The sequence below is a fragment of the Saccopteryx leptura genome, chromosome 1 (genome assembly GCF_036850995.1).
Source record: "Saccopteryx leptura isolate mSacLep1 chromosome 1, mSacLep1_pri_phased_curated, whole genome shotgun sequence".
NCBI lineage: Eukaryota > Metazoa > Chordata > Mammalia > Chiroptera > Emballonuridae > Saccopteryx > Saccopteryx leptura.
The window spans coordinates 291,652,988-291,680,694 of NC_089503.1; the positions used below are offsets into that span (position 1 = coordinate 291,652,988).

The following is a 27,707-nucleotide window of genomic DNA, read 5'->3' on the forward strand; positions in this document are numbered from 1 at the left end:
TGGAAAGATATATTTTTAGTAAATAAAATAACATTGAGGACTAAAGACAGTAGAAGCAATATAAGACAATATATGTCTTATATATTTGGGAGATAATTTCACATATAGATGAAACTTCCATTTTTTCAGAGCCAGGTTGGGAAATATATAGACCCAGTCAATTTGGGAAACGCACCAGAGACCCTAGGAGAGCTCACTGAACCTCCCACTTGGTCCATGACTTATTCAACCTGTTTGTGGGGTTTGTCATTTTTTTTAATGCTTCTTTCCATATTAACCCATTAATGATCCAAATACTACCCTGAGAAAATGGATAAATGTCCAGATGTTTGTAGTTAAGTATTGTGACAGTATGTCTAGGTAGGAAGAACTGATAATGATAATGATTTATTCAACAAGTGATTACTGAGGGCCTATTATGTGCCAGGCAGCATTCTAGGTGCCAGGTACAAGGACGCAGCCCTTGCCTGACCAGACAGTGGCACAGTGGATAGAGTGTCAGCCTGAAATGCAGAGAACCCAGGTTCAGGACCCCAAGGTTGCTGGCTTGAGAGTGGGCTCACCAGCTTGAGCACAGGGTCGCAGCTTGAGCGTGGGGTCATAGATATGAGCCCATGGATGCTGGCTTGAAAGCCCAAGGCAACTACCTTGAGCAAGGACCCAGATCAAGGCACATACGAGAAAGCAATCAATGAACAACTAAAGTGCCACAACGAAGACTTGATGCTTCTCATGTCTCTCTTCCTGTCTGTCCCTATCTGTCCCTCTGTCTCTGTCGCAAGAAAAAATAAATAAAAGGACACAGCCCTTGCTCTCGTGGCACCTGGGAAATAGATACTAAATAACAGACCTGCAAGTACATATCATAATAGCAATGGGAATGCCTGGTGATGGGAGGAGGGGCTGAGAAGAAAAACTAAGGGGAGCAAGTAGTCAAAGATACACAGAAAAGAGACAATATCACCGAAGAAGTGACATTTGAACAGAATGTCAAAGGAGGGAGGGAACAAGCCTTGAGAACATAAATGGTCCAGGCAGAGGGAATGGTGGGAGCCAAAGCCTCTGAGACGGGAATGGCTTTGGCTGCTCATGGCCAGGGCAGCTAGAGAACAGGGAGCCAGGGAGGGGGACAGGAGGTAAGAGATGGAGTCCCTGAGCGATGAGAACCAACAGGAATGGCAATGCTGAATTCTCATGAGTATCTCCACTCTTCAGAATCTCCACCAGTGAATTTGGAGATCAGCAGACAGAGTCCTTGCAGAGAGCTGTAGATGAAGGTAGGCTGGCTGATCTATCTGGTCCGTGGGAGGCTTTGGAGCTGATTGAAGCTAATAGGCATATGATGAGCTGCTCAAAATCACTAGTAATTGCTATGGACTAAGTATGTCCCCCAAATCCATATGCTGAAATGCTAATCCCCAATATAATTTAGGTGATGAGGGTAGAGCCCTTTTTAATGAGCTTAGTGCCCTTATAAAAAGGGACCCCAGGACCTTCCTACTGTCTCTATTATGCAAGGACACAAGGAGCAACCAGTTGTCTGCAACCCAAAAGAGGACCCTTGCCAGAACCCCACCAAGTCAGCATCCTGATGTCGGACTTCTAGCCTCCAAAACTGTGAGAACTTTCAGTTGTTTCTAAGCCACCCAGTCTATGGTATTCTGTTATCACAGCCCGAACAGATGGAGACGGTAATGTTTATACTTGATCTTAGCCTAAAGGCCAAGAAGCAATTAAGACATGTTTAAAATTTGCAAGTTAGAGCAACAATGAGATACAACTTTCCTACCAGTGATCTGGCAAAAATTAGAAAGTTGAATAATGTTAAGTGTTGGCAGAGACGCAGGGTCAGCGGGGTCTTTGTGCACAACTGGTGCGATGGCAGACAGGTACATCCATTCTAAAAAAAATTTAATCTGGAATTAAGCAAATTAAATTATGACATATTTAATAATTTAGCAGTATTATTTCTAGGATTCATATTTTCTATGGAAATTCTATTTTGAAAAATACCACAGCCTAGGAATTTAAAACTAAGACTTTGTAAGAACTCACCAACCAGGGCCTGGGGGACTCCACATTCTGGTTCCATGCCACATCAACATGACATCAGTACCGCTTGCAGCCCCTCCAGGAATTGCCAGGGCAGATCTCATACATACTGGACAGCTGGGCCCCTAACCTGCCACCAGCAAGATAACACCCCTCCTTCCCAGAGGCAGATTAAGGTTGGTTGGGGCCCCGGGCAAAGAAGAAATTATTTGTCCCCTTAAAAAAAACAGAGACAGGGAAAATAAAACTACATAGTAACCATATTTTTAAATAAATAAAAAATATTATGTACTATTAATGTTAAAATTGCACATATGAAACCAAACCTGTTGTCATTAGAAAATAGTGTAAAGTTGGGGTTTTGCGGGGCCCTTCAGAAGTCGGGGCCCAGGGCGCACGCCTGGTGACCTGCCATTAAATCCGCTTCTGCCCCTTTCCTAAGTCCCTAAGAAGTCACCCACCTCCCCAGCATGCACAGGGCCAAGACAAAGGTACAAATGGAGGCCTACATACCATGTCTAAATATTTAAAAATATAAATCAAAGTTAAATATGTTCTATCTATCTTGACAAACACACCTTCCCGACAACCTGGAAGGCAGTGTCTAAACATAGAATCCTTGGCTTCCCCAGAGCATAGAGGAGCAAGCTCCCAGCCTGAAGCGTGTTCCTCCGCGCTCCCCACTCTACTCCGGCCTGCACCAGGAGGAGATTTGCAGCACGTGTGTGGACACCCAACCTGCATGTGTAAGCTCCAACCATACTCCCACCCCTCAGTATTTCTTTTAGAAAGCCCTCAGGAAGAGGACTACACAGGCCCTGTAGGTGAACTTGAAATATTCTGAGGTCTAGAGTACCCAGTGAGCATGTCTCCTTGACCCTGTGGACTCTTTGTCCCATGAAATGTGACCCAGCCAGAAAGAAAACAGCTGAAATGGGGCTCTCTAAGGTGAGGTGACCAAGGCAAAGGCCCCTCATGCCTGGGTATAAAGGTGGTACTTTTGGAAAGCTAAGTGGGGCCAGGTTGTGATAATAAAACTAGACATGATAGAAGTTAAAGCATTTTGAGACAGATGTCAAAGTGCCCAAATTACTAAAAAATATTGCTAGCTATGGAGCCTTGGGTGATTCTACTTAATCTTTCTGGGCCTCAGTCTCCCCATCTGTAAAATGGGTGGATAGAACAAGATTAAGAATCTCAAAAGTCACTTCTGTCAGGACATCAGTTTTTCTTGTCTATAAAATAAGTGGATTGGGTGGGGGGAAGAGAGGGAGGAGGTAGGGGGAGGGGAGGGGTGCAAAGAAAACCAGTCAGAAGGTGACAGAAGACAATTGGACTTTGGGTGATGGGAATGCAGCATAATCAAATGTCAAAATAACCTGAAAATGTTCTCTCTGAACATATGTACCCTGATTTATCAATGTCACCTCATTAAAATTAATAAAAAATAAAATTAAAAAAATAAGTGGGTTGAACCAGATCAGGGATTCTCAACATGGGCTCCAAGGAGAGGTCTTGCCACACCCCTCACCCAGACCAGCAAACTCAGGATCTCATTTTTAGAATTTCCTCCAGATGATCCCAACTGCAGCCACAGATGAGAATCCCTGGACCTGATAATACTCTCCAAGGTTCCTCTCCCATCTCCACCTGAACGCTTCTATCTGTAAAAAGAGCACTTTGGTCATATTATCAGTCTCCCAGCTTCTCTTATTTCTGGGACTCCGGACCTCCCTGAGATTTGGTGACTCAAACAAGCCGGACTTTTTCAGAGGGGGAACCAGGCTTTGAGGGAGGCCCTGGTCATGGGGCCACCTGCATTTGTGTAAAGTGGCGGGCAGGTGCTGGGATTTGAAGCCTGGGCAAACAGGCAATACTCCTGAGAACCAGGCGCCCTGATAAAGTGGCCAAGGTTGGGACTTGGCACAGAGGAGGCCACTTCTCAAGCAGTGTGAATATTCTGACGTTTCCAGGCATCCCCTCTGCCCCACCAGGCACCTGTAGCCTGAGGCTTCTTGGCAGGTGAGGAGGAGCGAGGAGAATAGGGCTTTCTTGAGCTGTTCCCCAGAACAACATCTCTTGACATCTCAGCCTGTGAAAGCCTTGCGGTGGGGAGGCAGGAAAGGGAGTTTGTGTTCAAGTGCCACTTTCCAGCCCTATGTCCTGGGCTTAGCATGTTCTGGGCACTGTGAATGAGACCAGCTGACGCTTTGTATCAAATGTAAAGAGGCTTCTTTTCACACGGCTGGCACTAGAGGCTGATGACCACTCGGGTAGGATCCAGAGCTCCCCAGGAGTTTGGCAGGGCCGAGCATGGGCCCTGAATTGCGGCTCTGTGGGCAGCAGGGACAATGTTGCCTGCATGAAGAAGTTGTCACGGCAGAGCAGAAGTCTTGAGCCTGGAAGGGATCTGTCAGGGACCAGTGAGCTGCCCTTGCCGCCTTCCATCTCCCCCTGGAGCCCAGGTCTCAAGTGCAAGGACCACAGATTTCACTCAAGACTCTAGGGCAGGGGTCCCCAAACTACAGCCCACGGGCCACATGCGGCCCCCTGAGGCCATTTATCCGGCCCCCACCGCACTTCTGGAAGGGGCACCTCTTTCATTGGTGGTCAGTGAGAGGAGCATAGTTCCCATTGAAATACTGGTCAGTTTGTTGATTTAAATTTACTTGTTCTTTATTTTAAATGTTATATTTGTTCCTGTTTTGTTTTTTTACTTTAAAAATAAGATATGTGCAGTGTTCATAGGGATTTGTTCATAGTTTTTTTTACAGTCCGGCCCTCCAATGGTCTGAGGGACAGTGAACTGGCCCCCTGTGTAAAAAGTTTGGGGACCCCTGCTCTAGGGCATGAGGTCTCAGCTGTGTGGATTGGACACCAGAATATCAGAATGTCCAGGATAATCCAAAGGTTCACATGAACTGCAGGAGAGAATACTGATATAGGGATAGTCCTTGGACATCTGGGGTTCTAATTAAAGTAATATGTACCAAGCTTTTTGATAAATGAAGCAGAAATTTTATTTCCAAGCTCACCAAAGATAATTACAAAGTATCCTTAAAAGTATCCCAAATTAAATCCAAGGCATATCATCAAAGTAAAACATTTGTAACAGTAAGAATTCTTTTAGGTTGTGCTATTTTCACATTTTGTTTTTAGTCATTTGCAATGTTCTATAGGTCACATTTTAAATACTTTATAAAGGTATGAAATAATGTATTTTTAAAAAGTACAACCACAACTCTAAAGTGGAGGACTTTAAGAAGATAAAGATCAAATCTTGTTCACATACTAGATGGGATGGTCTAACACAGTGGTCCCCAACCCCCAGGCCGCAGACCGGTAGCGGTCCGCAGAGAAAGAATAAATAACTTACATTATTTCCGTTTTATTTATATTTAAGTCTGAACGATGTTTTATTTTTTTTAAATGACCAGATTCCCTCTGTTACATCCATCTAAGACTCACTCTTGACGCTTGTCTTGGTCACGTGATACATTTATCCATCCCACCCTACAGACTGGTCTGTGAAAATATGTTCTGACATTAAACCGGTCCGTGGCCCAAAAAAGGTTGGGGACCACTGGTCTAACACACAACACAGTATTAATCTTTCCAAACAAGTTTGCCAAAGAACAGCTCCCATATTTATTGTTAAAAATAAAACAATCTTCTCATTAGAAAAATAAAGATATTGATTAGTAAAGTCTCTTCTCCCCCAATTTTGTACTTGCTTGTATTCATTTAGAAATTTTAAATTCTTAAGAATTGTTATAGCATAAAAATCTTAGGAACAACAAACTACCAATATTCACTTTAAAAAATATGATTTTCTTCCTGAAATGTAAACATCTCTTAAATAAACTACTCATGGCACTCCAGGTAGAGAAACACCAATAATTTACTTATGAAAGAGATGTATTTTAATAGATTTGGTGATAAGGTTGTTGTTCACCAAAAAAAACAGGTCATTGCTATTTAAAAGTTTACTCCTTTACCCAGGTTTCTTATTTGAATGGACTCATTTCTGTAGAGTTTTGGCTATAGTACCAGGCCATAGAAGGGTCTGAAATACCTAGAAGTCGTTTGTCTAGAGAGCAAAGTGTTTTTCTTGAGTCACGGAGGCAGTCATTCATCGTTGTGCTTGAAAGTAGTCATCAGTGAATTTCTCCAGTCGTAAGAGCAAAGCCCGAAAAGAGGCTGCTTCCACCTAGAATTTGGACCAGCGGGGCATCCTAGCAGGCATTCTGCATGCAGTACGGTTGCAACTCGGCAGCTGCAGGAGACCTTGATCCTCTTCACACTGCCATCAGGTTGAGCTGCTCTACCAGGTAGGTGTGGGGCTCCCAGGGTGGGTGACCTGAGCAGATGTAATGCCAGTGGCTGAGGCCAGGCAGGTTCACATTGGATTGAGGAAGACAGTAGAGAAACTGTGGAGCTGGAAAGCGTTGGGCCATACCCTTTAATAAAGTCTTAAAACGGTAAACAAGCACATAGGCAGGGAGGGGAAACCACCTCTCAGGCAAACAAACGGCAAAATGGCCCCTCACAGCGGCGGGCAGGCAATCTGCAATCCCCAATCTCTGGAGCACAAGCACCCATAGCCTTACATAGGCCACACACACCTGGTGCTGCTATGCACCCACGCACCAATGAGGCAAAGTGCTTGCAGCTGGTAACCCTTCGAGCAAGCTTAACACAGCTGTCCCACAGCTGGTCTCAGCCTTAAGGCCTTCACCCCTTATTTGTACTTGTACCTTCTCTCTGCTGGTTCATTTTTCTAAGATCCTTGAAAAACAACCTGTGGTGGTGTTACGGACTGAACTGTTTCTCCCAGCACTGTCATGCTCAAGTTCTAACTCAGTATTTAAGGATGTGATTGTATTTGGAGATAGGGTCTTTCAAAAGGTAAGATAAAATGAAGTTGTTAGAAAGGGTCCTGCATAACTTTAATCCAGTATCACTGGCAGGAAATTGGTATTGATACAACCCACTGAACTTAAACATTCTACTCGTGTGTACCTAGTTCCGAGCAATTTCATCAAGTAATGTCGGGGCAGAGCCCGGGGAAGGAGGCGCCTGCCCTCCCCCCCCCCCCCCACCTCATTAGGCCGCGCTCTCGCCCGGGGCGCCGCCCACCTGCCCTCAGGCCCGGCGCTCTCACGCAGGCCCGCCACCTCCCCGCTTACACCTCAGCCGGGCTCAGACGCTCCCCTCTAGGCCCAGGTCCACCAACTCCGCGGACTTCTGGAAAGCAGAGAGCGGAGTGCAGTAGTTCCGCAAGCCTGTGAGCTCCGTCGGCGGCGCTTCCCTTCCTCCCACTGGGACTCCCAAGGGCGGTCAACAGGCAGGCGGCTGTCCTCCTGCCCCTTTTGCGCGGGAACCGCCTGGGCGACTGGCTGTCGCCTTTCATTTACCGGGATAGAGTTACTCAATCCGTCCTAAAGGGACTAAACCCCGGGGGAGCTGCCGGGGTCAGAGGTTTCGTGGGATGACAGATTCTCAGCGGTCTCGGACCTCCCGCTCTTCCCAGACTACAGGCGCCGAGCTGGAGCCTTCCGCGGCCGGGTGGCAGAGGGGGCCGGCCCGGGGCGGGGATGGCGGAGAACCCGCCGAGGCCGCCTGGCCGAGCGGCTCTGCAGGGCTGTGTGCTCCGCCGCCAACGCCCACGTGTTCAACCCGGGCCAGCTGGGGAGGGGCGGGGCCTGGCGAGGGGTGGGCGGGACTGCGTGGACGGGGCGGGGCCTAGTGGTGGGCGGGTCCTGGGTCCCGGGCGTGCGGGCCCCAGGAAAGTGTCCCACAGAACTGATGAACCTTTCCTGCGTTCTGGCCCTGCGAATTCGGTGTTGAGCGAAATGCATGCCGCCAGTGGGGGAGACAGACGGTAAACACATACTCACAAATATATAATCATGTAATTACAAGTTGTGAGAAGTGTTGTGAAAGGAAAACACAGGGCAACATCCCTCCGGAAGCTTCCTAGTGAGATATAGATCCGAATCCTGGCACTATTTATGAGCTGGGTGTCTTGAACAAGATGGGCGATCAAGCTGGGTCATGAACTTGGGTCAGAAATGAGGCTTGTTCCAAGCCTTGAGTAAACCGGTTCTCAGGGACTCCCAAAAGGAGAGTGCTGAAAGGTGGGGAGGCTTGGCAGCTTCTTGGACTATGTATTCACATTAATTTGTACAGCTCCATTCTATGCCCCCTCTGCTATGGTCTAAATGTTTGTGTCAGCCCCAAATTCACGTGTTGAAATACTCATGCCCAACATGACCGAGGTGGGCATTTGGGAGGTGATTATGTCATGAGGACAGCATGCTTATGAAAAGGATTAGCGCCTTTATAAAAAAGGCTAGAGAGAGCTTCCTGTCCGCTTTGGCCATGCAAGGGCACAACGAGAGATCGGTAACCCCCAGAAGGGCCCTCGTTCATCCATGCTGTACCCCGATCTCAGACCTCCAGTCCCTAGGACTATGTTTATAAGCCACCCAGCCTGTGGCAATTTGTTATAGCAGCGACAACAGACAGAGACAGCTTCCTTAGAGGAACTTTTCTGACCTTGCCCAGAACCTGAATTGAATTAAAATACTGGCCAAGTGATCCCACAGCACCCTGTGCTTCATTACAAAGTACTCGTCACACTGTCTTGTCACTTCTTGGGGACCTTCTCAGAAGCTCTAGGCTTTTTGAATCCTGGATCTCATTTCAGCTTTTTCCTTCTGACCTCCAGCATCAGCCATACCTTTATCATGACCATCATCATCATAGCTCACACTTAGGCAGGGCTTTCAGTGTGCTGTGTGCTCTTGACTCCTTTATATATATATATTCATTCATTTCAGTGCTCACACTCTGGCTCATTGTAGCAACTTAATAAAGTGTTCAGGGAATAAATATATACATAAGCACAATGAAAGGAGAAAATCACTGATTTTTTTTTTCTTTTAGGATCTCTTGGAAGATGTCACAGAGGAGGTGACTTTGAGGTGGATATTAGAAGCTGAGTTCACCAAGCAGAGAAGTGGGGATTCATTGTTCTGGAGTAGCTTGGGCAGGTATAAGGGAACGTCAGGGAAGGGCGAGGAGGTGAGTATGGCTGGAGATTCGGTGTAGGAGGTGAGGACATGGGCAGAGAAATGTTCAGACGGGAACCACCCTTACTTGGATCTATACACCTTTACTTGTTAAGAAGGAAGGGCTTTTTATTTTGTTTTGTTTTTTAATTCGCTCTAAGCATCAGACATCTAAACCAGTGATCTTTAAGGGAGGTGGTGACTTGTATGTCTTCAAGTTATGCGCTAAGTTATGTTCAGGTGCCTGACCTGGGACGCGACCTGGTCTTCGAGCCACACTGCAGTGTTTTTTCTGTCACACATGACACAACCTCACACCAGACAGGTCATCTTAGGCTTCTCTGCCCTTGGCCCACATGCAAGGCCCAAGTGGCCCTGAGACAGAAGTGTGTCTGAGTTTCCTGGGGCACCTCTCTCTGTACCTGGCGGGGCTCCCTGGAGCCCAGCTGTGCCAGGCCTGGCCGGTAGGGCCTGTTGGCCAGGATGTGGCTTCGTGTGTCTCTGGGCTGCGTGCCCCCTCTCTGAGGGCCACTCGACTCATTTCTCTCAGGAACTGCCTAGCTGCAGAAAGGGGCTTTGGGAACCCTCCTCTTTTCAGCCAGCTTTTATTGAATTCTACCTCCATTTATTTCTTTCCAAATAGGAATCTCATTTATCTTGGACTTTAAGTTGCTTAGCTCTTTAAGAGCTTTCTCTTTTCCCAGCTGCATTTGTTGACAGGCAGTCAATCTGTTTCTTGCCACCCTGCAGCCCCTTCCCCCCGCCTGCTCCACCCCCCAAGCAGGCCATAAAGTGTCCACAGCTGTGCCCTTTATTACCCTTCCCTTTCTGTGCCCACAAGGGGGACGAGCTGAAATATAGCACAGCCATTACCGCTGACAAAAAGGAACAATTTTAAAACATTTTTGCTTTTCATCAGGGAAGCTGATGGCACAAAGGAAAATGCATCATTTTATTGTAAATGGTTTTTAAATATGGGTCACTTGGCCATCATCAGCCCCGAAGGATGGAAAAGTTCAAAGTGCAAAAGCAGTCACCCGGACACCCAGGCTTTCCCCCTTTGCTTTTTAAATTATGTTAATTGACACCAAGGAAAACAGGAGCCCACCAACCTCCCCCATCCCACTCCGTGTCCAAGCTCTCCTCTCCTCACGGTGAGGCGCGTGTAAAGTTGGTTGGCCAGGCCAGGAATGGCGGCCTGCATGCTAGCAGGGCCTTTTCCCTTTTGCTTCTGTTTCAGAAGCATTGAGACTAGGAAGCTTGCAGTCTGGTCTTTCAGGTGCGCTGAGTTTTTCCAACCCTGGGGGAGAGGAAACTCTTGCTAGAGGTGGCGAGGGCTGCCTGCAGGCTACCCGCCTGTGCTGGGCTGACCAGATGAGGGGCCGGAATGCAGAGGGCAGGTGGGGGAGAGGCCAGGTGAGTGGTCGCTCTCCCCAGAGTGGTACCCTCTCAGCAATTTTAGAGGTACGGCGTTGATATAATGACTGTTAGGGTGATGAGGAGAGAGTAGAAAATGAAATATGTGTGTGCAGGGAGGAAGGCCCAAAGACACGATGTGCCCTTACTGCCCACCTCCTGTGATTAGAACCTGGGTGTGCCTCTGGGAGGGATGTAGGGAAAACAGCTGCGTTAGGCTTGCGCTCTGGTTTCCCAGCTGCAAGCACTTTGCATGATTAGTGCATGCACCTGTGGCAGGAAGCCACGTGTGTGTCTGAAAAGCTATTGGTGCTTTCCTTCAGTGGCGATTTTCCCGGATCGCTCTCCTGCCACTGTGAGGTGCGGTTCCCTGATTCCTTCAGGGGCAGTTTTCCTGATCCCTTGCCCTCCGCTGCGAAAACCAGGTTTTCCTTCGCTTGTTCACATGCCTGTCTCTGCAGGCCTCCAATAAATGGGGATGGCCTGACATTTTCTGGCTCTGCAGTTCTTCTACCGTCTGCCTGAATCCAATGTGAACCTGCGTGGCCTCGACCACTGGCATTACGAGGGAGCAGGTGAGAATTGAGGTCACATGTCCTGATTTTGCTGAGTACTAGTTCTGTTAATATACCTCTCCAAGGCCCTGGCTGAACAGCTCAGTTGGTTAGAGTGTTGTCCCAAAAGGCCAAGGTTGCGATTCAATCCCTGGTTAGGGCACATATAAGAATCAACCAATGAATGCATAAGTAAGTGGAATAACAAATTGATGTTTCTCTCTCTAAAATCAATTAACACATACCTCTCCGAGCCACAGGGCCCCTGTCTGTGAACTGATGATGATCCTGGGAAAACTCCCACCACAGCTTTGCTGGGAGCTGCAAATGAGCAGGCACTAGATGGCCAGTGAAAATGTTTAATGACCAGATGAAACTGATTTGAATCAAGAAGCAGAGACACAGGATAGGATAGCTGGGCTAGATGGATAGCTAGACAGTTTGTCAAGATCTTCAGACTCAAGACTGAAAATGAAGTAATATCCAGGGATGCTCAGAAAGTTCCCCAAAATGAGATGGAAAAAAGCAGAGGCATCTTGGGTCAGGCTGTGGAGCCCAGTACGGCTCGCTGTGATGGGTGGAGAGCATGGCCGAGGATCTGCCCGTCTGTGTTTGAGACCAGTTCAATCAACTGCTAAGTGACCTAACCTTTAGACCTCCCTTTCCTATCTGGCAATGAGGAATAACAACAGTGGCTATGCCTTAAGGTGGTTGTTAGGACTAAAGTGAGACTAATCACACAAAGCCCTTAGCGTCACAGAATAAGTACTTCTTACTACATGTAATTATTATTATTCCCAAAAACTTAGAGGCGAAAATGGAGACTGATGATGGCTTTTCTGTCCCTCACTTCCTTCCTTCTTGCCTGCTCCCCAGATATGTGGGAGAGAGCGAGGGTTTAGCACAGGTTTCTAAAGAATCAGCTGTATGCCTCTTCATTAGACATGTGTGGGGCAGCCGTGTTAGGCTTGCTTGCGGGGTTACCAGCTGCAAGCCCTTTTGGTTGATCAGTGTGTGAGCACCTGGCCGAGGCACGAGTGCATAGCCTCTATAAGGCTATGGCTGCTTGAGCTCGAGAGAGATGGGGGATTGTGGACGCGTGGATTGTCTGCCTGCCACTGTGAGGGCCCATTCTTGCTGTTTGTGTGCTAGAGAAGAGGTTTTCCCCTGCCTATGTGCTTGTCCGCCATTGTGAGACTTTATTAAATGGAATAGCCCAACCCTTTCCAGCTCCGCAGTTTTTCTATCATCTGCCCGAATCCAATGTGAACCTGTCTGGCCTTAGCCACCAGCATTATATCTGGTGCAGCGAGCAGAGTTTGGAGCAGATGAGTATGGAGTTGCAGCCACCCTTGAGGGGTGGGGTAGAGGACTGGTCCTTGTTATGGCTCTTTATGGCTGTCCTTTTGGGGGCCATAGGCTGTGTTTTTTACAGCCCTATGAGAGGAAACCGAGAGCTCTGTGCAAGAGGCGCCCGAGGTCAAGAGCTCCAGGGTGAGTTGCAGACCCAGTGGCAACAATGGCTTAAACTGGAGGGAGTGCTGGAAAGGAATCCAAATGGGTTTGTGAGTTGCTGTTTGCCCTGGAGGTTGAACATTGGCAGCAGCAGTTGTTGGAGGAACAACTGCGGATTCAGCTTCAGGCTGAGAGCTGGCAGCAGCCGAAGATGGAGCTGTGCCAGAGCGGCTCTGAGTCAGCAGGAGCTTGCGTTTCCAGCTCCTCTTCTGAGCTTGGCCCGTGGTTGTACAGAAGGTAAAAACCCAGCAGCAAAGAGTAGCTACTGAGCCCCTGGTGGGCTTGCTGTGATTGTGGGGCTTAGGGGATGGCATCATGCTCTCTGGAGCAGAGGTGGAGAGGCTGGACACTGTGGCCACACTCCCCTCCTTGAGGCAGCGTCTCCGGAGCTGGTATGATGGCAGGGATGAGGGAGGAGGCCTGAGGCCTTTGTGAACCTAGTTGCCTGTAATGGACCTTTACCACGGTGATTTGTGGACAGCTGGGCTGTCTATCATGGACTGACTCTTGGACTGCAATCAGGGAGGCACCCGCTCTCCTGTTAGATGGACATGCCACCTTTGGGGGGCACCAGCTCTCCTGTTAGATGGACATGCCGCCTTTGGACAGTATGAGAGACCCCAATGAGGGGCAGCTCTGGTGGACGCCCTCCTGCCCTGGGAAGCTGCTCTCACGCAGTTGCAGACACACCAAGGACATTTTTGGTTTCAGTGGAAATGGCTCTGGACTGTACAGGCCCCCACCTATGATGGGTGGCCTTGTTGGCACCGTGGGGTGGGGAGTTGGAGGTGGGCCTCCAGTTAACTCCCTGGGCAGACTGCTCAGGAAGAAATTGTGAAGGACACCTTTGTGATTATCATTTTTGGAATGTATGTAATATACCTACTGTGAGGTGAGCAACCCTAAAGGGGTGGAATGCGGGGCAGCTGTGTTGGGCTTGCTCACGGGATTACCAGCTGCAAGCACCCTGCCTGATCAGTGTGTGAGCACATGGCAGCACCACGTGTGTATGGCCTATGTAGGCTATGGGTGCTTGCACTCAGGGGGATTGTGGATGGCGATTGCCTACCTGCCACTGAGGGGCCATTTTGCTGTTTGTTTGCCTGAGGGGTGGTGTCCCCCGCCTGTGTGCTTGTCCTCCGTTGTGCGACTTTATTAAACAGAATGGCCCAACACTTTCCAGCTCCGCAGTTAATCTACCATCTGCCCGAATCCAACGTGAACCTGCCTGGCCTTGGCCACCAGCATTACAACATGAAACATAATTTTGGGGTCGTTACAGATAGGCATGACATTCCTGGCCTACCAATTCCAGCTTTGTGACTTTGAACGAGTTGCTTTATCTTTCTGAATTCCAATTTTCTCATCAGGTAAAAGGTGTAAGAATCCTTACCTATATTGATGTACCAAGTGAGATAGTGTCTGTAGTATTTACACCTATCATTTTTCCTGTCTTGTGTTTCTGCCCTGGAGAAAGCAACGGTAAAATCGGCTACTGATACGGGGAAGGTAATGAAAAGGAAGGTCAGACTTCTTTAACAAAATATACAGAAGGACCTCTAGGATTTAACTGGAAGATTTTCCAGGGGAGAGTTACTGCTGAAGCACTTATAACGCTGTCCTGAGTTTTAATTTGGTTCCTGCTGTTACCACTTTTTGTGATGATGATGACCATAACAAACTGTGATATTGCTGTTTGTAATAAATATAAATATTTGATCTTTGTCCCAATTTCTTGCACAGAGCTCAGAAAACCCTTGCAATTTCCTATGTGATGAAAGGGATAAAGGTGTCTTCTGTTAGGTTACTGAGGTGACTTTGGGAAAGCACCTAAGGCAGGGGGCTGGCTGCCAGGAGAACCAACCAGGTGACTAGAGGGTTGGAACTTTCAGTCCCACCCCTGACCACTGGGGTGGAGAGTCAGGTGCTATCAGTCACCTGTGGCCTATGATTTCATCAACCAATGCCTATAAAGTCTCACAAACCCCAGAAGGATGGGGTCATTGAGCTTCCAGGCTGGTGAACACAGGTGCCAGGTGACTGGTGCCCCTAGGGAGGGCCTGGGAGCTCCGGGCCCTCCCCCAAGCCTTGCCCTGCGCACCTCCTCCATCTGGCCGTTTCTGGGTTGTACCCTTTTATAACAAACGATTTCCTAAATAAAATGCCTTTCTCAGTTCTGTGAGCTCTTGAGCAAGGTAACTGAACTAAGAAGAGGGGGTTGTTGGAACCTTCTCTGTAGCTCCTTGGTCAGTAGGACAGATGACAATGTGGATTTGGGATTGGCGTCTGAAGTGGGGAGTAGTCCTGTAGGACTGAGCCGGCCCTAAACCTGTGTGATCTAATGCCATCTCCAGGTGTTAGAATGGAGTTGAATTGTAGGACACCCAGTTGGTCGCGGAGAATGCATGCTCTTGTACAATTTAATTTTTCAGCATCCGCATCTTCTTTTTACGTCACTTATCTCTCATTTATCTAATTTCATTTCCAAAATTCTACTGATCATTCTTTTCTGCTATTCTTACCTTTCCCATTCTCATTGTCCCACTGGGCTTAAAGCCTTACTGAAAACAGCCACTTACTGCTAATTTATTGGGTTTTTTTTCAGCAGGTGGTCGTGATAAATGTAGGTGTTCAAATTGCTCTGTTTAACCAGAAGTGTCTTCAGTTAGAATTACTTTTAATTTCTTCTTTCATATATATGCTTAAGAATGTACCTTCCCCCTTTTCTCTTTCACTCTTTTCATTTTTACGTTGAATAGCTAGTGACCTTGTATGGCTCACATTTTTAGTATGAAATTTACTTCATTAATTCCCATTACTTAATGCACTTTTGGTATTTTCTTCTTGGAAGAGTAACCCATCTCTCCCCATCCCTGCACCCCCTCCCTCACCTCTGGAATTATAATGAAGACTGTCTCCAAGACCATTACTGCCAATAAGTAGACCACACAGCAGTAAACATGACTGATACCTTTTCTTTTTCTCACATGCAGACTTTTTTTTTTTTTTTTGTATTTTTCTGAAGCTGGAAACGGGGAGAGACAGTCAGACAGACTCCCGCATGCGCCCAACCTGGATCCACCCGGCATGCCCACCAGGGGGCGACGCTCTGCCCACCAGGGGGCGATGCTCTGCCCCTCCGGGGCGTCACTCTGTTGCGACCAGAGCCACTCTCGCGCCTGGGGCAGAGGCCAAGGAGCCATCCCCAGCGCCCGGGCTGTCTTTGCTCCAATGGAGCCTTGCTGCGGGAGGGGAAGAGAGAGATAGAGAGGAAGGAAGGGGGAGGGGTGGAGAAGCAGATGGGTGCTTCTCCTGTGTGCCCTGGCCGGGAATCGAACGGGACTTCTGCACGCCAGGCCGACGCTCTACCACTGAGCCAACCGGCCAGGGCTCTCACATGCAGACTTTTTAAAGTCACCTGGATCTCTTGTTATTTTCAAGTGCCTCACCTTGACAAAAACTCTAGCATTATCCAGGCACTTAATCTGTCATAATCTGAGCCACCGAGGCTCTCTGTAAGACTGGTGCCGAGCAGCAAAGCAACTCTGCTCTCCCTGGTGCCAGTCTATTTCTTGTCACTCTTTGGAGCTGACAGGGCTCAACCTGCCTCCCAGGAAGATAGCAGGCACCTTTCTTTTTCTGGGAGGGGGGTAGGTCATGATGTCTCCTGTTAGTAAGGAAGAATCGCATTGGGTAGGCAATTAGCAGTGTCTACTGCAGTTCATACAATGGAATATCATATAGCCATTAATCTTTGAAGAATATTTATTGACATGGGAAAATGCTCACAATATGTTCAAGAAAGCAGGATACAAATCTATAAATACAGCATGATCCCAACCTTGTAGTAAAATAAATTATATATGCATAGAAAAAACACAGGACAAATACACTAAAACATTAACAGTGATTTATCTCAGGGTGGTGGGATTTGGGGTGAATCCTTTTTATTACTTTTTGCATTTTCCAAACTTTCCTCAATGAACATATATATTACTTTTATAGTGTGGGGAAGTGGATACAGGTGACACCCAGTACTGGGAGGTGGCAAGACTGATGTGGTAAATCGAGATACTTAGTACTTGTACCTTTTCAGCCTGTGTCCCCATTTATAAAGGAAGGATAATGTCTGTCTTGCCCACCTCCCAGGACCACTAGGCGTGTAAAAGGATCCCAAGTGTCTGTGGATTGTTACTCTAAAGCAGCAACTCAAGTGCCTTATTTTAGGCTGCATTCCTCCATCCCATTCCAAAGGTCAAGAGAGATGAGACATGGGCCTTTGGAGTGCAGTTGGCCAGTGTGTTCTCGCTGTCCCCCTTCAGGCCAGTGCGCCAGGCAGGTGTCTGGCCTAAAGGACTCCAGGCCCTTGTTCGCTGTGCACTACTTAGTAAATTTCCCACAGATACTTCAGTGCCAGGCCACCTCCCGACTTAAAAGTTCTTTAATCTGGTTTTGCTGAAATAGTTATTGCTTAAAATGGCCTGAGAATTACCATTCTCCCAGCATTCCACAGTCATAGGAGGCACAACATGGACCCAGGTGGGCAGTGTGGTGAAGGGGAAGGAGAGGGGCCAGGGGTCAGGCTAGCTGGACTGGGAGGGACTTATTTGCCACATGACGTTAGGTGATGGGCTCTCTGGAGAAGACCTCTAACATGAGATGTGATGAGGTTCACGAGGTAACATACACAGCCAGCCAGGCCCAGGCGTGCAGTAAGCACGCAACAGATGTCAGTTCTCCTCCCATGTGCAGGATGAGGTCATGCTCCACCTCTCCCCCTGCCAATACTGTCTTCAACGATAAAGCTTAGTGCCCAGCGCAGGGACACTGGAAATGAAACAACTCACTAAGAGCCGAAGAGCACAGCCCTACACAGGACTTAGACGTGAGCTCCGCATACAGCCAGCGCACTGCTAGTTCTTAAACACATCTGCGTTTAGGGAAGCTGACACATATGCCAAAGTTATTTGTAGAAATTGTAAAAATACTTTAAAAATGCATTTGTAGAATAAAGTAACAAAAATACTTAAATCCGTTTTTTCTAAGCTTTTTACACCTAATCTAAAATTACAGATTGCCAAGTTTTATTTACTGTCATCAGAACATGAGTAACCAAGAACTTCTATTCCCAATTATTTGGATTAAAATCCTAAAACTTACTGTAGTCTTTCTAGTTGTTTTTTTTAAGTGTTCTGGAATTTATTTTTTTAAAGAAACTCAGGGTCATTGTTATGAGAATGTCTACAGACCACACCGTTACACAGATACTGTCTGGGTCCACTAGAGCGTGCTTTGGGAAGCCGAATGCCCCGACCTGTGACACCTCGAGCAGTGCCGTCTTCTCCCCGCTGCCCCTTCCCCCGTCCTCCGGCGGCTTTGGCTGCTTCCAGGAGGCCTGCCTTCCGTCCAGCACTCCTCCAGTGCTGTTTTTTGTGGGCCTGAAAGTCAACAATGGAACCTGATAGAAATGTGTGCAAATTTCAGTAAAGAGGCTTGAAGTGAGATTTTTGAGGTTCTCTATGAATTAACTGCAAGAAAATGACATCTCTTGGCGGCTCAGAGGCATTGAAAAACTCAATTCCTGATTTGTTGTTTTGCCAGAGAAGTGACTTCTGGATAAATAAATGACAATTCATTTATACACCATGTATCTGTCCTTAAAAAGGCTACCATGATAAGTGAGATAATGGATGTAAAGTGCTTTTAAAAGGCATGAACTATGAAACAGTGTTGTTTATCCCATGTATCTGTAAAGAAACACACACAGATGGCTAAGTTGAATCAACCCCAATGTTTTATTTAAAGTTTTAAAAGGCAGTGGTTAAGCACATAATATATGTGTATATATATATGTATGTATACAAATGTACATACATATATAAAAGGAAACCAACCCCTTTTCAACTTCAGCCCTGATTAGGCTCAATGATTCATTTTCTATTTCTTCATATGACCAATTTTAAAAGTAAAAATAAACAGCCTTAATCAGTTTAACAGTAACTATGTGTTTCTTGTTTCTTTTTTTAAATAAATAAGGTTACCATTAAACTGATCATAGGGCAGAAAGGTAGCACACACACAGCCCCTGTCTAAAGCGGGACGCTGAATGACCTATATGTACAGGAGGGGGCAGCTGATCTCCAGCCCCAGCAGAGGCCATGAAAGAACCCCGTGCTCAGGGTCCCCTCCCCCATGCTGGGCTGAGGGCGTGTTCCGAGTCCGACCTCAGGAGGCATGCTCCCCATGCGCTGATACAGATGGGGTCATTCTATGGTGCTAGTGTTCAGGTATGCAGGGAATAAATAGGCGTGTGTAGCTGCCTCAGAACTAAACCATCATTTATAATTCTTTATGGGGAGAGATGTATTCTGAAGTTCTAGACAAGTGACATACAAACTTTTAGAGTGTCATCAGTTTGCAAGTCTGGGGCTGTGTGTGCGCGCGCATTTCTATTATTTATACAAAATTGAAATGAAGAGTAGGCTAGGTTTACAGAGCAGCTGCTTGGCTTCCGTGCAGTCGGTCCTGACCTACCCAGTCACTCGCCTCAGCCCTTATGCAGCAGCTTGCTCTGCTTCTCCGTGCCCCTGCCTGCTGCGGGCTCCGGAGGGGGAGGAAGGACGCGGCTACACATCCTGCCAGGAATCTCGGCAACCAGGCCCGCCGGATTCAGCCAGGGCTGCCTTGCTGAGCGAAGTCCTCCAGTCTGTCCGGATGAAACAGCACTGTGTCTGCTGCCAGCCCCCGCACCTCCATCTAACTGCAGCTCGGCAGGAATGCCTCAGTGTCGCAAAAACACAGGATCACCTCTTAGATACGCTGGATTCTCAACGAGTAAACCAGTTAATGTGTTTCTAGCCAAAGCAAAGGCATAAATGTTTTAGAGAAAAGATTCCCCTGGAGCTACAGAGAAAAGATGCCGATAAAAGCGATGCTGAGAGTCGAGCAGGCGCCTTCAGTCTGTGTCGGAGCTGGTCTCCTCGATGACGGAGTACTGGCTGAGCGCTTCCTCCAAGGGCGTTATTGTCCCGTCAGGTTTTAGACCCATTGGTTTAAGCAGCTCCTCCCTGGAAAAAGAGATAAAAGAAAGAAAAAAAAAGTATTCACCAGCATCACACACACGCCCCTCCCTCCCACCTCAATTCACATTCTTTTAAAAAGAAAAGTCTTTAAAACCAAAGTGTTTTTCCTCAAGCTGTGTGTGTGTGACAGGAAAGATGAAAGGGGCACGGAAAGAAAAAGAGGGAGATAAAAGACTTCATTCACACAGGCCAAACCTAGTAAGCCAATTAAAAGTATGAAAAGTCAAGGTCTAAATGGGCTCAGGACGAGGAGCAGGTCTCTTCTGTTTTTAATAATTAACTTTTTTTTCCCTTTTATGGCTTCGTTTTGTTTTAGTGAAGCTGAAGCTGCCCAAACCCCACCTGTCCCAGCGGGCCAGGCACACAGCACACGCGTGCATTCAGCAGTGGAATCAATCGGCTCTGATTTTGCCTCTCCAATCTCTAGTGATATGTAAGTATTGATTCACTCCAAATCAGTTGGCCTTCCCCACTTTCTCCCCCCCTTTTCTTTCCTTCTTTCTCTCCTTTTTTAAAGACACCATTGCTTTCGTTTGTGGCAGTTTAATTATGGGACTGACAGCCATTTTAATCTCTTCAAAGCCCCCCAACTGCCTCTTTTCAGTTAATCCAATTATATCTACCCCACAAGTTACAGCCTCATCTAAAGATGATTAATTATTGATTAAGCCAATCAAAAAGCATTAGGAAAGATTTATTTAATCTTTTCATAGGCTCTCATTATTACATGGAGATTATGGCAAATGTACCTGTTGCCTTGCTAACTCTAGTCCTCGTCCTAATCCCAAAAGGTCAGCAGTGTACTTGAAGTGTAGCTTTGAACTGATTGGCACATGAGCTGCTGAAGCCCCGCTTCTCACAGAAACGGGCATCACCCCCAAAAACATGTCTATAACCAAGAACCCACATGGCAGCAGCTGTAATGTTGGTAGGATTTGGAGTGAAGGCAAATACTAAAACCTCCTCTCCTCTGTCTCCCTGCTGTTGTCCCCTGAGGCCAGCACAAACAAGGGCTCCCTCCAGGGAAGGACTGGCTGCACCACAGCCTGACAGGTTACAGGTGCAGCGAAACATCCCAGGGGGTAAGTGCAGCTCAGCGGTCACTGATAAGACACCAGGAGCTTGGTCAAGCAGCTCTGGCCACCACTGGAAGACTATTCTGAGTGTTTGAAAAATCAGCAGTGTGGATGGCTGACTGGCTAAGGAGAGGCTCCTGAATATTATAAAGTAGGAAACATGTTTCCTGAACCAAGAAATGGGGTCAGAATCATAGAACTTGAAGTTGAAGGGGCCTTAGAGATCATTTAGTCCAACCTCCTCCTTTAAAGAAAGACCGAGTGACTTGCCCAAGGTCACATATCTAGTGGCAATGTTGAGCGTGGGACACCGGACTCCTGGATTCTAGTCCAGTGTGCCCTGCGGCACACACCTGGGTCTCTGCTCTGACTGGAGAACACTCTGAGCTCAGCTGTTCAACAGCTGAGCCAGGAACTATGTCACACTTTGGGGAGACAAGGCAGACTGGGCACAGCCACTGCCCTGGAGCGGGTGAAATATATCTATAAAAAAATGGGGTAAAATGCTGTAAGAGAATCACAGAGACTGTGGCAGCTCCGGAGAAGCACAGCCTAAACTGCCAGGGGAAGGTGGGGCTGGCACCATGAGTGTCCTATGCCAGGCAGAGCAGGACACTTCTGGCAAGACCGAGTCAAGGGCTCTGTATGGTCCCATCTACTTGTGCGACTATGTAGGCCTTTTAGGGTTGTGTCCATTTCTTTCCTGGCTCTGTACCCTCTAAAGCTGTGAAAGGCCCCAGCGCAGGGAGTGGGAGGCCCGTGAAGGAGGGACGGGGGGAAGGCTGCAAGGATAGTTTGGGGTCTTGCAGTCAAGTGTCCTAAATGTCCAAGTCTGGGGCTGGGGCTCTGCCCTGTCAGAATGCCCGATGAGGCTGGTCTCAGAGGGAGCATCCCTGGAGGCAGTGTGGTGGACACACTGAACAGGGAAACTGGTGGTAGAGACAAGTCTTAGGATGTCACTGTAACAGTGTGTGAGGACACAGAAAGCTGGACATGGGGAGGAAAGGCTACATTTCTGCAATGGATCTGTGATCCACTGGAAGGGCAGGGGGCTGGCTGTGAAGGCGAGGAAGTAGTGTTCCCGTGGCTTCCAGCTCAGAGGGCCACGTGGATGGCCAGAACACAGCAAATGGAGCAGATCTAGCTGGGGGCGGGGAGATGCAGACATCTTTACAACATGAAGAGCTTGAGGTCCTGGCATGACAACCAAGTAGAAATGTTCAGTGGAGAGCTAAAACAGTCTGTTTCCATTAAAATCTCTCTCTAGCACTGATATGCACTACACATATCTGTCCTTCTATAACAAAGTTTCCTAACTACGTGCTGGAAGACTCTGTGATATTTAGACACTATTTACTAATAATTGACACAAAAGAGAAAGGGGACAATCTGCTGGGAATAAAATATTAAGGGATAAGAAAGTTCAAAGGTCTGAGCAGGTGGTAGACTTGAGAGTACAGTAAGATGGAGTGGGGTTAAGGGTTGGTGTAGGCAGGAGTAGACGAGACTAGAGAAAGTCTACCAAGACTGATGAATCTCTGGGCGGACACACCATCGCCCCAACACTACTGTTACTACTGCGTGTCTTTGATGGTGCTGGGGCTGCTACCAACTACACAGAGTAGTGAGCTTTCTCGTTCAAGCCCAGGAGGAATACATTCAAATCAAGCCCACTGGTTTCATGCCTACTCCTTAATCCAATTTTACAATGGAAATAATTAAGAACAATTGTAAAGTTTTATGGGCAATAATTCATCTATAGAATAAAGCGCCCTCTACTTTAATTCCCACATGAACTATTCTTCCCAAGAATTTGCTTTTTGGGTCCTTTGACCCCTCCACTAACATGGAAGCTCCTCTAAGAGGGTGAATGATTCTCTTTTCCAGAGGGCTCCATGTGATGCTTGGACTCACTGACCTTCAGTAGGAGAGATGTCAGTGATAACTGGCCACATAATCATGCATTCGTGCACATGAATCAAGGCAGCAACATGATGCAGTGGAACAAAAAGATCTAGGGCCAGGAGGTCTGTTTGAAGTCCTGGTTCTTCCACTTACCAGTTGTATGATCTTGGGCAAGTCTCTGAGTTTATTTCCCCATCTGTGAAATGGGAATAATGATAATACCAACTCTACTTCCTAGTGATGATGTAAGGAGTAGCAGTAATAGTACTAATAGTGGTAGAAGTAACACTGCAGATGAAAGACTTCCATGAACTGTAAAGAATCCTAAATATCATATTAATTATTATTGTATATAGTATAATGAAAGGCACATATAGGTTTTAGAGTCAGACAGCTCTAAATTCTAAACCTGGACCCACTACTAACTAGCAGTAAGACCTTGAACTCGCTGAACTTCAATTTCCTTATCTGTAGAACTGGGATAGGAATACCCACCTCACTGAGTTGTAGTAAGAGTAAAGGTCATTACTATACATCTAAAAATGCGCAGTGGAGAGGCTGGAATGTAGCTGAAACCCGCAATTTGTGTTTTCTGTCACGTGCTTATGGAAAGCTTCTCCAAGCGTACTAGGGCACTCTTTGGGAAGTAAGTGGGAGAAGAATATGCAGAAGGAAATAAAAGACATGGTCCCTGTCCTCAAGAAGCTTTTAGCCAGTTCAGAAGATAAAACATACACACATTAAACAATAGTAAAGAATTACAGAACAGCAGATCAACAAGCTCCAGATGACTAATAGAGCCCTGCTCTCCCTAGCCTGCCAGTTCATTGGTACACCCTTATTGCAACTGAAATCTCTTCAAAGTTTTTTTTGTCTTGTTTGGGAGCAGAAAGTGGGAGGTTCACTTACAGATCTGTGACTGGTTTTTCTTATAGATCCCAGGCTTATTTTTCAAACCTCCAGCTTAATGTTTCTGATATTCTTCCTCTCTATCATACAACAGCCCACAAACAGCAAATGAAATCTTTAATCTAGAGACTCACTCCTAAAAGGTCTGTCCTGGTTATACTAGAGTGATTATCAGCTCTGTTGTATCTAGACCAGTAAGATGTGGACAGAGAATGCGAAGCATTAATGAATACCACAGAGATGTTCCTCCACCAGTCATATGCACATGTGGGCAGCACACAGGAGGAGACAGGCTGATCACAGGCTCCTGCAGCTGATGGACTCAGAGCCAGACTAATGGCAGTGATGCACATGGATTCATGGGGAAAAAGGCACCCCAGACGCAGAATTAGTTAAGCAAAGGCACAGAAGCAAGAGTTAGTTGTGTGCAGGGATGGCAAACAGGGTGTCTTGACTGAGGCAAAGGAAAAAAAAAGGCTCTAAACAGATATGGGTACAGAAGAGAATCTCAACGAAGACCCGGAAATCCTAGGCTGACAAACCTGGATTACAGTACAGAGGTATTTTGTCTTCTACTATTTCAAGGGCCCTACATTTAAGAATTTTTAAAATTAAAAACAATTTTCATTACGAAGTTTGAAAGCTATATTAAAAAGTGTTCTATGCTTTAATTTTCATATCCCTATGTGTCTAGCACAGTGCCTAGCAGATAGCAGATCCTCAACAAGTGTCTATGAACTAAATTTAGTTGCAGTTGACATTCTCTTGCAGTTTCACAGAAAGGAAAGGTACGGTGTTTGATGGGCCTCCTAATAAATAAACCATGACCAAGAAAAAAGCTAAATCTTTGGGTAGAAGATTCACTTTCATCATCAAGATTCAGAGTTAGGAAAGGTATTATTAACTTCTACAGGAATTCTGCATAATGCTTTCCAGGGATTTCTCATTCTCTACTGGACTGTGAGCAGCTAGAGGGCAGAGTCCATGTCTTACCTGACTGTGATTTGTGTATCTAGTATAAGATGGAACACACAGTAGGTGCTCAGTAAATGTTAACTAAAAGAATGGATCATAGCATAAATGCAGAATAATAGAGAACAATTTGTCAAAAATCATTCTCATATTATTTTAACTGTACTTAATTTGATGAGTTAATATCATCAGACATTGTGACAGTGCAGCAGAAGTCAGGTCCTTGTACTGTACAGCCTGGAATTCCCAACCAGGACATCTAGGTTCTAATCTCAAATCTCCACTAACTTGCTAGATGTCCTTGGGCAAGTCATTTCCTTCTTTGGGCTTCAGTCTCCCCATCTACAAAATGAAGGGGTTGGACAAGATGATCCCCAAGGTTCTATTCTAATTCTGAGTCTAAATATTAGGCTACTAAATAATTTTAATCTATTTTAAAAGTTGCTGGGTTTTCAAGACACTAAAACTCAATATTGCTAAGCTTTTGTTTTTTTCTAAGCCTATGAGTCAAAGAGACAGCATCCTCCCTAATTGTCACTGACATACACCAAGACCAGAAATCCTTTTTGCAAAACTATCAGCAGATGATTAGGATGATTACAAAAGTAAATCAAAGCAATGGCAAGGGTTACAAGGATCTAAATTCAATCATGGCCCTCAATAAAAAGGCCATTTCATGAAGAGTTACTGGTCCTAAACTATGAAGGTCCCATCTAAAAAGGATGGCTTAGTTTCAGATATATGTACAGCATGGTTAAACAGATACTGTATATTGAAATGTGCATCAGGATTAAGATAGTCATATAGCAACAACTCCTTCATACTTACCTTCAATGCTATACACAGGCCTTAACACAAGTTAAGACAGCCCTCGTTATCATCAAAAAGTACAGTGATGTCTACTGGATAAAGAGCCCATTCTAGGCACTGTGACAGTATCATGGCGGGCTTCTCATCTGATCAGGCATCTGGCCAGGGAAGAGATAAGCCTCCAAGAATGTTCAACTGGAACGAAACATCATTTAGAAATTTGATCTTACTAAACGAAAAGGAACCATGATCTATAAGGGTTTGGCCAGGCACGAGGACACAGATAAAGCACGTCCAAGAAAGGAAACCCTATTTTGCCCCAGCCTAACCCTTGGGACTGCTAATGGAAACCAAAAAATACTTTCTTAAAGATTTAGGGGTGGGAGATTATGGGATTTATACCATATTAAAAATTTTTTTTCCAGGTATATTTTAACATTTTCCTGAGCCACCATTTCCCTGTAAGTGTGGTCCTCTGAGATGCCTGGGCTTATATCACTTCTCAGAACCTAAGAGAAGCTTCTACTTTTTAGGACTTCTGGTTCCTATGTAACTCTTTCCTCCAGAAATGACAGTGCAATATTGGGGCTCAGATACTAGCATTCCCAATCGCACATCAGAGAATAGGCCAGATGTGTATGTGTATAAAACACCTTACTTGACCTGGAAGCAAGAGAATACTCTTGCCCACAGCACATGTTTTTGTGCAATACAAACAAAGCATTCAATTCAAGTGTACTTGTTGAAAAACAGGACATAATTAAGCAGTTGGTAAAATGCATTCTTGTTTCCCACTTGCAGATCTCCCAAGACTCCCTTCGAATTTACCTATACGAGTTTCAGCTTCCCGCTTGCCACTTAGCTTGATAACGACTCAAAAATCATTCCCTTGTTTTCAAGGGCTCTTCTTTCTTGTCTGCTCTGTGTACTACAGGGCAGTATTGACACATGGAATTAATGACAGGGTCTGTAATGAAACAACAGTCATGCAAACACCGGTCTGCTCTTTCGATAAAACAGCATGTTAAGAGACCTATTCACCTCCCTCTAATTGAGTACTGCATAATAGTTCCGATCCTTTTATGTAACATATTTTGTTCTATGATTAGAAAGGAAGAAAAGGGGAGAACCTATGAGGCACTGCTTCCTTCAATCACCTCGTTTAATTCTCTGTTTTTAATGAGGGTGGCTGTTATTTAAGCAGGTTCTGTTACATACTTGTTTTGTTGACTTTTATACAATGTATAACAAAACCCAGGATGGGATAATTGGGAACCATTTCTTTGGCACAGGGATTCCTGCTCTTAATGCAGGGTTGGCTTGGAAAAAAGAACCCTGACATTTTAAATTAGCCATTTCGTATTTAATTCCTTTTCACATTTGAAAGATAAGATGAGAAACTGGTATATAAATAAAGTCTTTTAATTAACACAGAGCTTTTCCAAAAAATGCCTGCAAGAATGGAGCCTGTGATAGCCTGGAGAAAGAAACTCTGTAATCTGCTATAATTCCAAGTCTGAGAGTGCATCTTATTTAAAGATTTCAGCATCAATAGTCACCGAAGTACCATGGATTTGCCAATAATTTGTGATATTCTTGGAAGTGTTTTTAAGCCCTCCCTTTTTTTTCTCACAGAAACCACATTATACCCTTTGGCCTGATTAACATGTTGTTACATACTGTGAAAGTGTCCTTTGGACCCTGATCCTTCATCTTGCATTTTATCTTTCGTCTAATGGCTTTCTACTGCTGACTGGTTATACTGATTTTTCACTAAACCACTAACCCATTAGGTAGGAGGTATATGGTAGCTTTCCATAGCAAATTCTAGGTATTCAGGCTGCATTTTTCAAAAAGGATGCTGAGGACCCTCTCTAGCCCTCACCATCATGCTTTTGGGATAGAGTACAATTGGGAAGGTTAAACATATAGCATAAAAAATATTCCCAAGACAAATGGATAGGCATTTTGTCCACACCATATCCTTCCACTCTGTGAAGGCAACTGTGAGTTACTTAAACAGGCCCAAAGAGAAACCTTTTTAAAGTTAAGTTTTCTTTCTTTTTTTTTTTTAATTTTTCTTTTATTAATTTTTTAGAGAGTAGAGAGAGTGAGAGAGAGAGAAGGGGGAGGGAGGAGCTGGAAGCATCAACTCCCATATGTGCCTTGACCAGGCAAGCCCAGGGTTTTGAACCAGCGACCTCAGAGTTCCAGGTCGACGCTTTATCCATTGCGCCACCACAGGTCAGGCTAAAGTTAAGTTTTCTTAATGTGATTATACTCAATATAAAAATTTGTATAGAATAACCTATAATCATTCTCTTTTCAAAATTGAGACCT

General features: G+C 45.9%; 1 protein-coding gene and 1 long non-coding RNA gene across 6 annotated transcripts in view; one reads left to right on the forward strand and one right to left on the reverse strand.

Annotated features, from left to right (window-relative positions):
• The first annotated feature begins 9,009 nt into the window (after positions 1 to 9,009).
• LOC136385287 (uncharacterized) lies at positions 9,010 to 26,301 on the forward strand. Its single transcript, XR_010747801.1, has 3 exons — positions 9,010 to 9,141; positions 20,012 to 20,128; positions 26,169 to 26,301. It is a non-coding gene; the product is annotated as an uncharacterized lncRNA (long non-coding RNA).
• RIC8B (RIC8 guanine nucleotide exchange factor B) overlaps positions 18,390 to 27,707 on the reverse strand; it is a 110,823-nt gene continuing 101,505 nt past the window's right edge. For 3 of the 5 annotated variants that reach the window (XM_066355992.1, XM_066355990.1, XM_066355991.1), the window contains one exon: positions 18,390 to 19,680. In XM_066355992.1, the coding sequence (XP_066212089.1) occupies positions 19,569 to 19,680 (112 nt within the window). In that variant the 3' untranslated portion in view covers positions 18,390 to 19,568. Of the gene's footprint in view, positions 19,681 to 25,385; positions 26,335 to 27,707 lie in introns of all 5 variants that reach the window. The other 2 variants (XR_010747800.1, XR_010747799.1) reach the window with 2 other exon arrangements.